The following is a 16118-nucleotide window of genomic DNA, read 5'->3' on the forward strand; positions in this document are numbered from 1 at the left end:
TTATCGGCCGTATAAGTTGATCTGTATATATTTTCTATAATAAATAGGCATGGTGTGACGCGCGCACGGGCAGACGTGAACAGACCTCAATCGATGACCACGAAATCTCGCTGTGACAACGCGCTGGCGTGATGAGCGCAAACGGAGGGAAGCCAATGTTTTTGCTGCCACAGGCTTCAACGCGTCTCTGAGACTTGAAATTACGCGACCTCCGGGATCAGTTGCAGGGGAACACGGAGCACATGCAGCCACCAGCCATGCACCCGCCGGAGCTTACTTCCAACATAGGGTGCGGGAGGTGTACGTCCTCTGCAGCGCGAATAGTCATGCGCAGCCACGGCCGGGTTAGCTAAAGAGCCGCGTTCACTTGCCCCCCCCCCCCCCCCCCCCCGCCTATCTGCCCGGGAGCACGCACTTGCCCCACCACGCCGCGCGTACTTTATCATGTGACCTCCAACACAGGGCGTGCATCAAGTCACCGTACTTTTCGGCTCACCTAATCACGCTTCCCCTCGCACTTATAGCATGGCGCAGTGGGCGAGATAGAATCTTATCGCGCTTGGAGTTTATACGGAACCTCAAGGCGACGAAGAAGGCCGGAATTCGCCTGGAGTACGTGTCGTACAGATAAAAAGTAGTCTAACTCAAAGAAGGTGTTTATATCACTTGTCACTTAAATGTGCAGAAGCGCAACAACGAAAAAAATTGGAGGACGATTGAGCTTCGCCTACAAGAGGAACGCGATAGCGTTATCGCATCCCGTTCGCACCGCCTACTCAAACGCGCTACGCCAGCCAAACGTCGCGATCGGCAGAGATAGCCGGGCCCCGACGCCCCATGAAGGCGGTCATGGGGCGAGGGGCGCGCCACGTGTCGGGGCAGCGCCGTACATTGCGAGGAGGGGGTCTTCTGTGTTTGCCGCAAGATGGCTCTGCGTGTGCGCAGAGCGGAGAAGAAATTTAGCGGAAACGGACTCCGATACTCGTGAAACTGCGACTTCTGTAAGTTACATGGCCATGGTTACCGACATACACCGCGATATAACTTTCTACGGCACGTTTCTAAGACAACACCGCATTCACTAGAGGCGATTTTGTCCCGTTTTGAAAGACCGAACTTGTGGCTGAGTGGTAGCGTCTCCGTCTCACACTCCGGAGACCCTGGTTCCATTTCCATCAGCCCATCTTGCAAGATGTTTTTTTTATTTATGAAGTGCCTCCTGGGATTTATCGCTCACGGCCAACGCCGTGGACGCCGACGACACCGGCTTTTCTGCGACACGAGCTCCTTAACGCTGTCGCGTTAAAAATAAAACATGCACACGCACTGGGCATACCTTTAGTCGCCACTATCATAGAGCCGCCGTGACGTCGGGAAAGCGTGCGCGTCTCGCATCCCGGAGGCCCGGGTTCGATTCCCACCCAGAGCGAATTTGACCCGATTTTGTTTTCAAGGCCATTTATTGAGTTTATTTGCATGAACCTCCATGAGAAGGTTAATATCAAAACGACCATCATACGATGGGTTCTGACTTCTTGCGGCGTCGGCCATTTCTGGGGGCATCGTTTGGTCACGCCGACGGATTTTCGCATAATGGGATCTAAAATGCTATCGCACTAGTTAATAAATACCAACCCTTTTCTCTTCGGTCTATAATTCGACACGTGCACTTCTCTATCTATGCTTGGCTATCACCATCGCGCCGAAAAAGCAGAACTTACCCGAATGCGCATCAAGAGCCAGCAAAGGAAGGGCAGCCGACACGACAACCTTCGACGACGCCACGTGGGAAACCAGCCCGGCGACTATTTGGCTATGGACTCCGATACGCCGACGAAGGCTTAGTTGACCGGCGGATGTCCGGCGAAGCTGTGAATGTAGGCCGCTTACTGGTGAACTGCATCTCCGCCGCGGGTCGGCCCGGTGTTCCACTGACTTCGGGATGGGCCACCATATCAGGAGGGCTTAACGCCTGCTTCATCCCCGCCGCGGGTTGGTCCGGCATTTCACTATGTTTGGGATCGGCCCACGTATGGGAATACTTAACGCCTGTTTCACCACCACTGCGGGTCGGCCCATTATTCACTGTCTTCGGTATCTGTCCACGTGTGACGGCTTAACGCCCGCTTCACCTTCGCCGCGGGTCGGCCTGGCATTGCACTATCTTCGATATTGGCCCACATATGGGGAATAGTTAACGCCTGCGTCACCTCCGCCGCGGATCGGCCCGGCATTTCACTATGTTTGGGATCGGCCCACGTATGGGAATACTCAACGCCTGATTCACCTCCGCTGCGGGTCGGCCCGTTATTCACTATCTTCGGGTTCTGTCCACGTGTTGGGGCTTAACGCCTGCTTCACCTCCGCTGCGGGTCGGCCCGTTATTCACTATCTTCGGGATCTGTCCACGTGTGGGGGCTTAACGCCTGCTTCACCTCTACCGCGGGTCAGCCTGGCATTTCACTATCTTCGGGATTGGCCCACGTATGGGGAATACTCAACGCCTGCTTCACCTCCGCTGCGGGTCGGCCCGTTATACACTATCTTCGGGATCTGTCCACGTGTGGCGGCTTACCGCCTGCTTCACCTCCGCCGAGGGTCGGCCTAGCATTGCATTATCTTCGAGATCTGTCCACGTGTGGGGGCTTAACGCCTGCTTCACCTTCGCCGCGAGTCGGCCAGGCATTGCACTATCTTCGAGATGGGCCCAGGTATGAGGAATGCCTAACGCCTGCTTCACCTCCGCTGCGGGTCGGCCCGTTATTCACTATCTTCGGGTTCTGTCCACGTGTTGGGGCTTAACGACTGCTTCACCTCCGCCGCGGGTCGGCCTCGCATTGCAGTACCTTCGAGATTGGCCCACGTATGAGGAATACTCAACGCCTGCTTCACCTCCGCTGCGGGTCGGCCCGTTATGCACTATCTTCGGGATCTGTCCACTTGTTGGGGCTTAACGCCTGCTTCACCTCCGCCGCGGGTCGGTCCGTTATATTCACCATCTTCGGGATCTGTCCACGTGTGGGGGCTTAACGCCTGCTTCACCTTCGCCGCGAGTCGGCCTCGCATTGCACTATCTTCATGACTGGCTCACGTATGGGGAACACTCAACGCCTGCTTCACCTCCGCCGCGGGTCGGCCCGTTATTCACTATCTTCGGGATCTGTCCACGTGTTGGGGCTTAACGCCTGCTTCACCTCCGCCGCAAATCGGCCTGGCATTGCACTATCTTCATGACTGGCTCACGTATGGGGAACACTCAACGCCTGCTTCACCTCCGCTGAGAGTCGGCCCGTTATTCACTATCTTCGGGATCTGTCCACTTGTTGGGGCTTAACGCCTGCTGCCCCTCCGCCGCGGGTCGGCCTGGCATTGCGCTATCTTCGAGATTAGCCCAAGCATGGGGAATGCTTAACGCCTGCTTCACTCCTGCCACGGGTCTGCCCGTTATTCACTAGCTTTGGGATTAAGCTTAATCACTCGACGCTGCATACGCCTGTATGTACCGGAAGTTTCTCGAATGTTATTAATAGCTCTGTTCGCTGTCTGTTGTCATCGAACCTTGTGTATTCTGATTGTATGCGTCACGTGAATTGTGTAGTACTGTCTTGAAGACACGAGGGGGCCAGCGGTTACGCTAGAACCTTGGACAAGTCGTGTAAAAGCCGAGGCGCTTGACCCGCAGATGAGATTTCGCCGATCGCCGATTGTGCTCGTCTCTATTGTTGGGCTTTCAGTGGAACTTGTTTTTCTAGGCACAGGACCGCCCAATAAAGAATTAGTTTCGTGATTCAGTTCTTACTACTGCGTTCTTCAACGTCACTGCAACGTAACAACAGACACAAACACAGACAGGCCTAGGAGGAAGAAAGGCCTTGTATTTGCAGCAGAGCAAGAAAGTTAGTGTGAGAAAAGATAGCTTTACAGAAGGAACTTGATACACGACTGTACATTAGTCGCCGTCCATACTCAACAATGCGCACATTGTATCCGACACGCGCGTTTTACAAGTTGCGTCATCTGTGTGAATTGCCAAAACAGGACAAGCGATCAGGTATACTTGTTCTTTGCCGTCCAAAATGCGTGTGAACAACCAGGCATTATTGCCCATACATCCTTAAGGGACAAACCAATATCAGCAAGGTCAGCGTGCATTCGGACCTGGCCTGGGGGCACCGTGAAGCGGTTTTATGGTCTACTCAGGTCGTGAACATAAGCTCCAGTTCTAGGCAGAAAATAAGCGCACAATATTCAATGCCAACTCATTAGCGTACGTTTTGATGCGAGAGCAATTATATGGATACTGCCGTCGCCGTCATGTCCCATGAAATGTCCAAGGGCGATAACGTCACTGCGCGCCGTACGCTGCATGTACGAGTGAAAGCGTATGAGAGGGTGAGCCGACAATGGCGGCTCAATCGCGCGCGCGCAAGGCGGGAAGCGGGGCGGAAGAGCGCCGTCTTCCGTCGTGCGCAAGGCACCGGGGGGAGGGGAGGGAGGAGAGGTTCGGCTCCAGCGACTGCTGCGTATGGTGCGTCCGCGTGGGCCCTATCTGGAAAGCGATCTGCGATGGGGATAGAGTGCGCCGAGTGCTGATAGCTTCGTGCGTGCTGTGTTTGTACCGCTTAGTTCGAGTTGAACCGAGAGGCAGCACGAAGGTCAATTCGCTCGCTGCTGCTGCCATGCTTTCTCACTCCAGGGCTTGACAGAGTTTCCGCGCTCATCAAGGGAGATGTGTTCACGTTTGCTTGTACGCGGTTGATACCATGCTCGTTAATTTAGTAAGCCAATGTTTAAAAGCTCACACGGCCGATAAAACTACCATGCTTACTTCGTATAGCTGCCTACTAATTTGATGTCGCAATCGATACCTGGCCTTTCGGGCGATGCGCATTTTGAGCTTGCAGAGAAGCTGTCTTTGCGAACGCTCCTGCACTTTCCTCACCGTGGCTGCTAGGTGCTGCTCGGTGCTGCTACCGTCCTGCCGAATAGCTCATATAAAAATGAAACAGATCTCACGCACTGTGGGAATCGATGTCAGGCGAAGTAGTTTGCTGGTAGCTGGCTATCCAGCATTGTTTTGGATTGCACACTGTCTTACAAGGTGGACCAACATGTTTTTCTAAGACGAACAGCTATGTTTCTGATGGGAGCGCGTGCGTGACGACAGCAGCAAGAGGATGGTGACGAGGGGGACAATCATTGTGCGACGCCGACTTTTGGCGTTCAATGCGAGCTTACGACGTGCTGAGTGTTGGGTTCTACATGTATAATGCACGAGCGTAGGCATTAAAGTGCGGATTGTGCCGTCATCTGACACTACATGTTCTACGATGTTATGTATTTATGGATATCTGATGTACTGTATATTAAAGCGACGATGAAATTTGCACTCCGCCGATGAAACATCAAAACCTGTTCGACCTCTTCGATGAAGACAGTACAGCGTCGTACAGATTCTACGTTGCGTTTGTTGCTACGAGTAATGTGATGGGCAATGTAGGCCGATCCCATAGATAAGCACGACATGCCACGCAGAAAGAACATGAGAAACTGACACGGGACGCATGGGTCGTACATCTCAAGGAGCCAGTCGGCTAAATTTCGCGCGAGGATATGCATGCTATAGTGGTGCAGACCGGTCGATCACTAAGAAAGCTTGCCATTTGACGTGATACGGCTTCTGGGCCTACTTAACATCTGGTTGGCTAGGATGGCCGATCGTCAAGCAGTTAGGACACGAGGCCAATGAGGAGTTATTTCCGTGAATCTGCAAGTAGAATGGTTCAATAGTTACCTCCAAGAACCAGAACCGGATTGGCTTCCTAAGTGTGAAGGATTGATGCACATGCTAAAGTTTTGATTGCTTCCATTCAGCCCGTAGTGGCCTGCTATGTCTTTATACCGTATATCTGTGTAATCCGAATAAAAAAGAACAGTCTTCGCCTAGTGTTCAGAGCATTTGGCGGCTTTGCCCGAAGGCAAAAGTTCGATCCTGCTGTCAGTCACGCATTTCTGTTTATTACATAGGTCCGAAGTGAAGCGGCCCAGGAAATACCTACCGACCTGCCGCGATGCGCCTGGAATGGAGCAAATAATGCGTCACAATCAAATTTGATTGCGTTCCCGATGGTGGCATCCCCATGCTCGGACCGCAAGACCAGAATCGCATGTGTACTTCTAGCGTGCCAACGCGGACCAGCTCGTTAAGATGATCGCCGCATGTGTTACTATGGGTAGCACGAGTGCGCGAGTCATGCGCACGCGCTAGTTATTCATTGAAAAGACGCAGGAATGATATAGGCAAATTTATAGCGTTTCATTAACCGGTTCACATAAGCCTCGCTTCACATCGATTCGAAAATGTGCGTTGGATCTGCATGATTATTTTTGTTTTCCGCCAGTTCTCTCTTACCGGGTTCACACTCATCATGAGATCAGAGCGTGCCTCGCGCAATGGGAATTACGCAAGCGCTCTTTACGTTAAGACTGCAACACTTGGATGGAAACACGCACAAACGCTCGCCAGGCATTCTCCGGGGACCTCACGATGTCCTCCTCATGCACTATAAAGAACTTTTACATCATTAAGTGTGCTGTTCTGTACCATGGCCACAAAAGTAAAAAAAGAATTAATGTAGATGAAAGTGAGCTCGAAGTGATCCTGCGATAAAGGAAGCCGTAGTCGAAAACCGGGTATTAATTATAACCAAAGTGCGCACAAAAAAAAACCTGACCCAACAATTTTACAGCGTAGGTAATAAAATTTACGTTCTCCGGGGTAGCCCAGTGGCAATGGCCTTGCAGCTTGAGGTCCCGGGCTCAATCCCCATTGCGGCAGTCGAATCTTGATGGGGTGATATGCAAAAGGGCTCGTGGTTTAGATGTGCGCAAAGAACCCCAGTATTCAACATTAATCCTGAATCCCCCATTGCGGCTTTCCTCATAATGAGATCGTGGTTTCGCCATCTAACTGAGAATTAAATTTTTTTAGCTACTTCGGACCAGTTTTCGTGGATATTGGAGCAGCTAGCACAATGAACACCGGGAATGCAGTAGGAGCGGAGAGAGAAAGTGCGGTGGAGAGGAAGAGAGACGCGCCTCATTGTTTGGCGCACGCATAGATAGGCAGGAAGGAGAATGCCAGGAGGGCGCACGAGCTGCGAGCGCCCCATCTGCAGCAGTCGCGTGCGAGACCGCTTGACTGATAGCCTTTGCAAAGACGTTGCAGCCAGACTACTAGCGATAGTGGGGGTTACTGCGAAGTTTCAACCCTGCTGCTGTAATTACAGAAAAAACGCTATACTGTGTAGCCGTATGATTGGGCTTTGTGTTTGGCAGCAAGCTAGCCACTTCATGTGTCTACTGACACGCCCAGAAGATTTTTGTGATATTGTCACGTGCTCGTGACGTCAAAGAACACAGTAGCAATACTGTGAACAAGAAAACTAACCTTTATTTGGCGAACCTGTGCCCACAAAACAGGCTACACTTATAGCGCAACGATGGCGGCGAACGCGCTCGGCGATCGTCGAAAATCTGCTCAGCGGGTCAAGCGCGTCTGCTTTTATAGAGCAGTCGTCGAATGTTCGAGACTAATCGTTCGGACCCGCGTGCCTTCCACAAAGTTCTACACCATTCGCGTTATGCGATGAAATCAGATAACACAAGGTTCGGCGACAACAGACAGCCAGGTAGAAGCATGGATAACTTTCCAGAAACATCGGATACATTCAGGCGCGTCCCTCGCTGTGCGATTACAGTTGTTAAGCGGCGAAACGTGGTCGCCCGATAAAGATAAGTACACGTGTCAATACCCCCCCTCTTAAAAAGCATCGACCCGATGCTGCAAACAAACGAAGGTAATAAACAAAAGCACTCGTAGCAAAGAAAAGAACAAAAATGACGAAGTTCGTCAGCGTCCGTAAAAGGGTTTAAGGCGCACCACGTGGACCACTTCAGATCGTGCGCGGCGCCGCTGTGAATGCGAAATGCCGCCTGGCACGACCTCATAGTCCAGAGCGCCAATACGTCGGATGACCTTGTAGGGTCCGAAATAGCGTCGCAGTAGTTTCTCACTCAGTCCTCGTCGGCGTATCGGGGTCCATACCCAAACACGGTCGCCGGGCTGGTACTCGACGAAGCGTCGTCGGAGGTTGTAGTGTCGGCAGTCGGTACGCTGCTTGTTTTTGATCCGTAGGCGGGCGAGTTGTCGGGCTTCTTCGGCGCGCTGGAGATAGCTAGCGACGTCAACATTCTCTTCGTCAGTTACGTGCGGCAGCATGGCGTCGAGCGTCGTCGTCGGGTTCCTGCCGTAAACCAGCTTAAACGGCGTTATCTGTGTTGTTTCTTGCACCGCCGTGTTGTATGCAAAGGTTACGTACGGCAGGACCGCATCCCACGTCTTGTGCTCGACGTCGACGTACATTGCTAGCATGTCGACGAGAGTCTTGTTGAGGCGCTCTGCGAGACCATTCGTCTGCGGGTGGTAGGCAGTTGTCTTCCTGTGGCTTGCCTGGCTGTATTGCAGAATGGCTTGGGTGAGCTCTGCTGTAAAAGCCGTTCCTCTGTCGGTGATGAGGACTTCTGGAGCACCATGTCGCAACAGGATGTTCTCGACGAAAAATTTCGCCACTTCGGCTGCGCTGCCTTTCGGTAGAGCTTTAGTTTCAGCGAAGCGGGTGAGATAGTCCGTCGCCACGACAATCCACTTATTTCCGGAAGCTGATGTCGGAAACGGTCCCAACAAGTCCATCCCGATCTGCTGAAAAGGTCGGTAAGGAGGTTGGATCGGCTGTAGTAATCCCGCTGGTCTTGTCGGTGGTGTCTTGCGTCGCTGACAGTCGCGGCATGTCTTGACATAACGGGCGACATCGGCGGTTAGGCGCGGCCAATAATACTTTTGTTGTATCCTCGATAGCGTCCGGGAGAAACCGAGGTGCCCAGCGGTCGGATCGTCATGTAGGGCGTGCAGTACTTCTGGACGTAGCGCCGAAGGAACAACAAGAAGATAGTTGGCGCGGACTGGTGAGAAGTTCTTCTTCACGAGTAGGTTGTTTTGAAGCGTGAACGAAGATAGTCCACGCTTAAACGCCCTTGGGACAACGTCGGTGTGCCCTTCCAAATACTCGACTAGGGCTTTTAGCTCCGGGTCTGCTCGTTGCTGTTCGGCGAAGTCTTCCGTGCTTATTATACCAAGGAAGGCGTCGTCATCCTCGTTATCTTGGGGCGGCGGGTCAATGGGGGCGCGGAATAGGCAATCGGCATCTGAGTGCTTTCGTCCGGACTTGTAGGTTACAGTGATGTCGTATTCTTGTAGCCTGAGGCTCCACCGTGCCAGCCGTCCTGAAGGGTCTTTTAAGTTAGCTAGCCAACACAACGCGTGATGATCGCTGACCACCTTGAATGGCCTGCCATATAGGTAAGGGCGAAATTTCGCTGTGTCCCAAACGATGGCGAGGCATTCCTTTTCGGTTGTAGAATAATTGCCTTCCGCTTTTGACAACGATCGGCTAGCGTAAGCTATCACGTGTTCATGTCCATCTTTTCTCTGGACTAGGACGGCACCGAGGCCTAGGCTACTGGCGTCAGTGTGTATTTCGGTATCGGCGTGCTCGTCGAAGTGCGCAAGTACGGGCGGCGACTGCATGCGTCGTTTGAGTTCTTGAAATGCGTCGGCCTGCGGCGTTTCCCACTTGAACTCGACGTCACATTTAGTTAGCTGTGTCAGCGGCTCTGCGATGCGTGAAAAGTCCTTGACAAATCGCCTGTAGTAGGCACACATGCCAAGGAATCTACGCACTGCCTTCTTGTCGGTGGGCTGCGGGAACTTTGCGATGGGAGCTGTTTTCTGCGGGTCGGGGCGTACTCCGGATTTGCTGATGACGTGGCCTAGGAACAGAAGCTCATCGTAAGCGAAGCGGCACTTTTCTGGCTTCAGAGTGAGCCCTGATGACTTGATGGCCTCTAGTACTGTGGCAAGCCGCCTAAGGTGATCGTCAAAACTTCCGGCGAATACAACGACGTCATCCAAGTAAACGAGACAGGTCTGCCACTTCAATCCTGCTAAAACCGTGTCCATCACGCGCTGGAATGTTGCAGGCGCCGAGCACAGTCCAAATGGCATAACCTTGAACTCGTAGAGGCCGTCTGGGGTGATGAAGGCGGTCTTTTCACGATCTCTTTCGTCGACTTCTATTTGCCAATAGCCAGACTTGAGGTCCATCGAGGAGAAGTATTTAGCGTTGCAGAGCCGATTCAATGCGTCGTCTATCCGTGGGAGAGGGTATACGTCCTTCTTCGTGATCTTGTTCAGACGGCGATAATCGACGCAGAAACGTAGGGTTCCGTCCTTTTTCTCATCAGGACAACAGGGGATGCCCACGGGCTTTTCGACGGCTGGATGATGTCGTCGCGTAGCATTTCGTCGACTTGTTCTCTTACAGCTTCACGTTCTCGCGGCGAAACTCGGTAAGGGCTCTGGCGAAGTGGTCGAGCGTACTCCTCGGTGATTATGCGATGCTTGGCGACTGGTGTTTGTCGAATCCTCGATGACGTCGAAAAGCAGCCTTTGTATCGTCGGAGCAGACTTCTGAGCTGCTGTTGCTTAATCACGGGGAGACTTGGATTAATGTAGCCTGGTTCGGCAACCATGGTCGTCGGGGTAGATGCGGCGGAATCCGAGAGGGCAAACGCATTGCTGTTTTCCAGAATTTCCTCGATGTATGCGATCGTCGTGCCCTTGTTGATGTGCTTGAACTCCTGGCTGAAGTTTGTCAGCAACACTTTCGTGTTTCCTCCGTGCAGCCGAGCGATCCCTCTTGCGACGCAAATTTCACGGTCTAGCAATAGACGTTGGTCGCCTTCGATGACACCTTCTACGTCAGCGGGTGTTTCGGTGCCGACCGCAATAACAATGCTGGAGCGAGGCGGGATGCTCACTTGATCTTCGAGCACACTCAAGGCGTGGCGATTACGAGGGCTCTCCGACGGTATCGCATGGTCTTCCGACAGAGTTATTGACTTCGACTTCAGGTCGATGACTGCGCCGTGTTGGTTGAGGAAGTCCATGCCGAGAATGACGTCTCGTGAACACTGTTGGAGGATAACGAAGGTGACAGGGTAAGTCCGGTCGTGAATGGTAATTCTTGCCGTGCACATTCCAGTCGGCGTTATGAGGTGTCCTCCGGCGGTCCGAATTTGAGGGCCTTCCCACGTAGTCTTTACTTTCTTCAACTGGGCGGCGATGTGTCCATTCATGACGGAGTAATCAGCCCCTGTGTCGACTAAGGCGGTGACTGCGTGGCCGTCGAGAAGTACGTCGAGGTCGGTGGTTCTTTGTTTGGCGTTGCAGTTGGGTCTTGGCGTCGGATCACGGCTGCGTCGCGTTGAACTGAAGCTGGAACGTCGCGTCGTCAAGCCGTTTTTCGTCGGTGTAGTCTTGGCTTCCTGACTTCGTCGGAACGGCGGCGTGTCGTCATTAGATCGTCGAAATGGTTTCTTCATCGTCTTCGTCGGCGGCGGAGGATCTTCGTCAGTTCGACGGACAGCAACCGCACCTCCATCGGTTGCTGCTTTTAGTTTTCCGGATATGGGCTCGCTGACCGGCCCCGGGCTGGGCCAGTGTATGGTCGGCGCTGCGGCGACAGGTAGCGGCCTGGTGATGGTGAACGCGACGGTCGTCGAGAGCTCCACTGAGTACCCGCGAGGTAGTCAGCGATATCGCGAGGGCGTTCACCTTGCTGCGGGCGCGGAGCGTTGACGGCGAAACCTCGTAGTCCCATTTTCCGGTATGGACATCGTCGGTAGACGTGACCCGCTTCCCCGCAGTGGTAGCAGAGCGGGCGGTGGTCAGGAGCGCGCCAAACGTCGGTCTTCCTCGGGTAGCTCCGCTGGGCGACGGGTGGGCGTGCTGTCGGTGGTGGCGGCGGTGGTCGACGGAACTGCGGCGTTACAGGGCCCTGGCGCGGTCGCGGAGGGGGGCCTTGACGGCGTGCGACGGCGGCGTAGGTCATCGCTTCCGGCTGGGGCTGTGGCAATTCTGGTTGCACCTCAGGAACTCCAAGCGGTCGGTGCACCTCTTCTTTCACGATGTCGGCGACCGAGGCCACTTGAGGCTGTGACGAAGGCAAGACCTTGCGCAGTTCTTCGCGCACTATGGCCCTGATGGTCTCGCGCAGATCGTCCGTGGCCACTGATTGAATTCCGGCATAGTTTGTAGAGTTGGTGCGGCGGTCGAATTGCCGGTTTCGCATCTCGAGTGTCTTCTCGATGCTAGTGGCCTCGCGAAGAAACTCGTCGACGGTCTTCGGTGGGTTTCGTACCATACCGGCGAAAATTTCCTCCTTTACACCACGCATTAGTAGCCGGACTTTCTTTTCCTCGGACATTTCCGGGTCGGCGTGGCGGAATAGGCGGCTCATTTCTTCGGTAAAAATCGCGGTGGTCTCGTTGGGCAGCTGCACTCGGGTTTCTGGTAGAGCTTGGGCTCGTTCTCGGCGTACGACGCTTGTGAATGTCTGCAGGAAGCCGCTTCGGAAAAGGTCCCAGGTCGTTAAGGCGGCTTCTCTGTTCTCGAACAACGTCCTGGCAGCGTCTTCCAATGCGAAGAAGACATAGCGCAGTTTGTCGTCGCTGTTCCAGCTGTTAAATGCAGCGACCCTCTCGTACGTCTCGAGCCAGGTTTCCGGGTCCTCGAATGCTGAACCGCGGAACGTGGGGGGCTCCCTGGGCTGCTGCAGCACGACGGGGGATGCTGGGGCTGCCATTGGGGAGGACTTGGTGGCAATCTTCCTGCTCGTCTCAGGTAGGAGTCCGTGCTCTTGGGGCAGTCCTTGCAGTCGGCGGCTAGCACGCTGGTCTTGGGCGACGTTAGTTTTGTCCTCGGGCTTCGGGCTTGGATCGCGGCTTTGCGGGGGCGTTCGGTACATGAACGAACAAGCACCTCCACCAAATGTCACGCGGTCGTGACGTCAAAGAACACAGTAGCAATACTGTGAACAAGAAAACTAACCTTTATTGGGCGAACCTGTGCCCACAAAACAGGCTACACTTATAGCGCAACGACCCGCCGTGGTTGCTCAGTGGCTATGGTGTTAGGCTGCTGAGCACGAGGTCGCGGGATCGAATCCCGGCCACGGCGGCCGCATTTCGATGGGGGCGAAATGCGAAAACACCCGTGTGCTTAGATTTAGGTGCACGTTAAAGAACCCCAGGTGGTCGAAATTTCCGGAGTCCTCCACTACGGCGTGCCTCATAATCAGAAAGTGGTTTTGGCACGAAAAACCCCATAATTCAATTCAACACTTATAGCGCAACGATAGCGGCGAACACGCTCAGCGATCGTCGAAAATCTGCTCAGCGGGTCAAGCGCGTCTGCTTTTATAGAGCAGTCGTCGAATGTTCCAGACTAATCGTTCGGACCCGCGTGCCTTCCACAAAGTTCTACACCATTCGCGTTATGCGATGAAATCAGATAACACAAGGTTCGGCGACAACAGACAGCCAGGTAGAAGCATGGATAACTTTCCAGAAACATCGGATACATTCAGGCGCGTCCCTCGCTGTGCGATTACAGTTGTTAAGCGGCGAAACGTGGTCGCCCGATAAAGATAAGTACACGTGTCAATATGATGCGGGGACATGCAGGGAGGCGGGTGACTCAAGAAAGCTGTCGCTTACTTTGGCAGTCATCGTTGTACGCTTCGGACGCACTTTATTAAACGTTCTTTTGTGTTAACTGCGACACTCTGCATAAATATAGGAGAGCGGGTTGCCTTTGACGCCCAGCAGGTTCTTGGCGGTGAAGGGGACGCCCAGAAGTGGCTTGCTTGCCAGCAGGACCTCGGATCCCTTGCTGCCGCGCTGGGCGACGGTGTCGCGCACCAACTTATCCACACGGCGTGCCTCGTCCAGGGCCTCGCTCATGCGCTCGTCTACTACGGCGCCCAGCTGCGGCTCGATGGCACCGATGCGCGCGCAGAAGGCGCCGACGACTGCCTCGCTGCTCACCTGCACCACCAGAGCGCGAGGGACAAGGAACGGTGAACACGTGGTGGGAAGGGGGGGGGGGAGGTAGCAGAGAAACACTTCAAATATGTTCTACAGAACAGGACAGACAGACAGATAGATGGACAGATAAGTGTGAGGGAGCGACTGAGTTACTGGTTTTGCACTTAACGTATGGTGCTATCGCGGACGCTTCTCTTAATCTTCCGCTCACCTTTTTTTTCTTGCCCCAGTGCAGGGTAGCCAAACGGGCGCTGTCCTGGTTCCTGCCTTTCATTTATTTATTTAGTTCTCACTCTCTCTCTCTGGAAGTAGCTGTTAAAGGGCGTCTAAGGGCAAGCAGCGGGCAATGATGTAATGGCAAAATTGCTTTAGCGTTTGCATTGTCGAGGGAAAAATTATGACTTCACTAGAGTTGTCTAGGTGTACGTAAGCATTGTGCGACTTGCTCATTTCGACGTCATTACCGATATTATCGCACTTGAACCGACCAGTATAAACCCTTAGAAACCATTTTCGGTCTTTATCACTTCCCTCTCTTCAAAATTGTCCAGCCCATATTAACCCGGCACAGCTTTATTTTTAGTCTTTCCGTAATCACCCAATGCGAGGCGTCCCACTGACCTTTAGTCGCCATCGAGTCCTGATTGTACCCCTAATTTGAAGCAAACAACCGCATTTCCAAACGTAATTCCTAGAGCAATTACACCTTTCCACATACCCCGAAGCACCTCGTACCTATTGTGACCCCACAGTGCGCTGTGTTTCATTAGGGCGGCATTTCTGTTCCCCTTTTCTGTTATAGTTTATTCCTGTCTTTCCATATATCTATTGCATTCGTTTATCCATATACCAAGGTATTTATATTCTTTTACCCGAGGTATTTCCTGGCCCTGAATTGACACTGTCTGTGCATTGTTTTCATTGAATACCATACCTCCTGATTTCTAACGCTAAATTTCAGACCTCAGTTCTCGCCTTCTTCTCCACAGATAATAGCTAGACGTTGCATATCACTTTGCTTGTTAGCTAGCAACACTATGTCGTCCGCATAAAACAAACCTGGAAGTTTACTGCTCTACTACTGTACCTGCCCGTTTGTATGAGAAATTAAACCCGATATAACTCCCCTCTAGCGCCCTTTCCATCCTCACCATGTACATCATAAACAGCAGTGGGGATAAAGGGCGCCCTTGCCTCAGTCCCTTGTTGATATCAACTTTCTCTTCGCTCCTCATCCCTTTCCATTCAACGCAAACGGTATTTTCAAGGTAAATCTCTCTCAAAAGCTGTAGACAATCGTTACCTACGCATTCCTCTTCGAGAATATCCCACAAAATGTTGCAGTCTACGTTGTCATACGCTCATGTAATATCTAAAAAGTCCACATATAACGGTCTGCTTTCTACTCTTGATATTTCAATACACTGAGTAAGAACAAATAAGCTATCATCCAAACGCCTACCTATTCTGAAGCCATTCTGAAATTCTCCCAAATTCCATTATTCTCTGCCTATGCTTGGAGCTTTAATTTGATTGCCTGTACTGCTAGCCTGAGTATTACCGATGTAATGGTCAGCGGTATACGAGTGAATTCTCTCTTTCTCCCGCTTACCTTTAAAAATTAAATTCATTCTACTTTGTCGCCAACTGTCTGGTACTCGTCTATCTTTTGAAGCTTTTTCCACTGTTTTCGCCAGAGCTTCCTTACTTTTTGGTACTTTTGGTCGAAGCGTGTGCGAGTGAGAAAATCTTGGGGCTGTTGCTCCGTATGTCTGACTTTGCCTAGGTGCTCGGAGAAGTTTCTTTGTTCGTTTTGTATGCGTTTGTCCCTAGGCATGCCGGAATGGCGCTGTGGGGCCATTGCCCGTGCGCGAGTGTGTCTACGCTCCGACGCTGGCTGCCGGCGCGGTGAACCAGGTGAAGCAGTGGGCATTGCCGCCCTAATTTGTGATACGAACACGCAACAGTTGCATTGCGGCGTATACGAGGCAGGTGAAGCAACTTGAAATACTTCAGGAAACGCTGTGCAAAGCTGTGGAAGGATTGCGACCACGACTTTGAAAACGCTACCCTCGCTCTCGAAAGCTGCGTCGCTCCCTTTGCAACGAGGC

The 16118-nt window shown here is 52.7% G+C and overlaps 1 protein-coding gene across 3 annotated transcripts in view; it reads right to left on the reverse strand.

Moving 5' to 3' along the window:
• The window catches only part of LOC135900479 (fatty-acid amide hydrolase 2-A-like), a 143224-nt gene that overhangs the window by 93236 nt on the left and 33870 nt on the right, over window positions 1-16118 (reverse strand). For all 3 annotated transcript variants that reach the window (XM_070538366.1, XM_065429963.1, XM_070538367.1), the window contains exon 3: window positions 13773-14007. In XM_070538366.1, the coding sequence (XP_070394467.1) occupies window positions 13773-14007 (235 nt within the window). The remainder of the gene's footprint in view (window positions 1-13772; window positions 14008-16118) is intronic.

Source organism: Dermacentor albipictus, chromosome 5, assembly GCF_038994185.2.
Source record: "Dermacentor albipictus isolate Rhodes 1998 colony chromosome 5, USDA_Dalb.pri_finalv2, whole genome shotgun sequence".
Taxonomy (NCBI): domain Eukaryota; kingdom Metazoa; phylum Arthropoda; class Arachnida; order Ixodida; family Ixodidae; genus Dermacentor; species Dermacentor albipictus.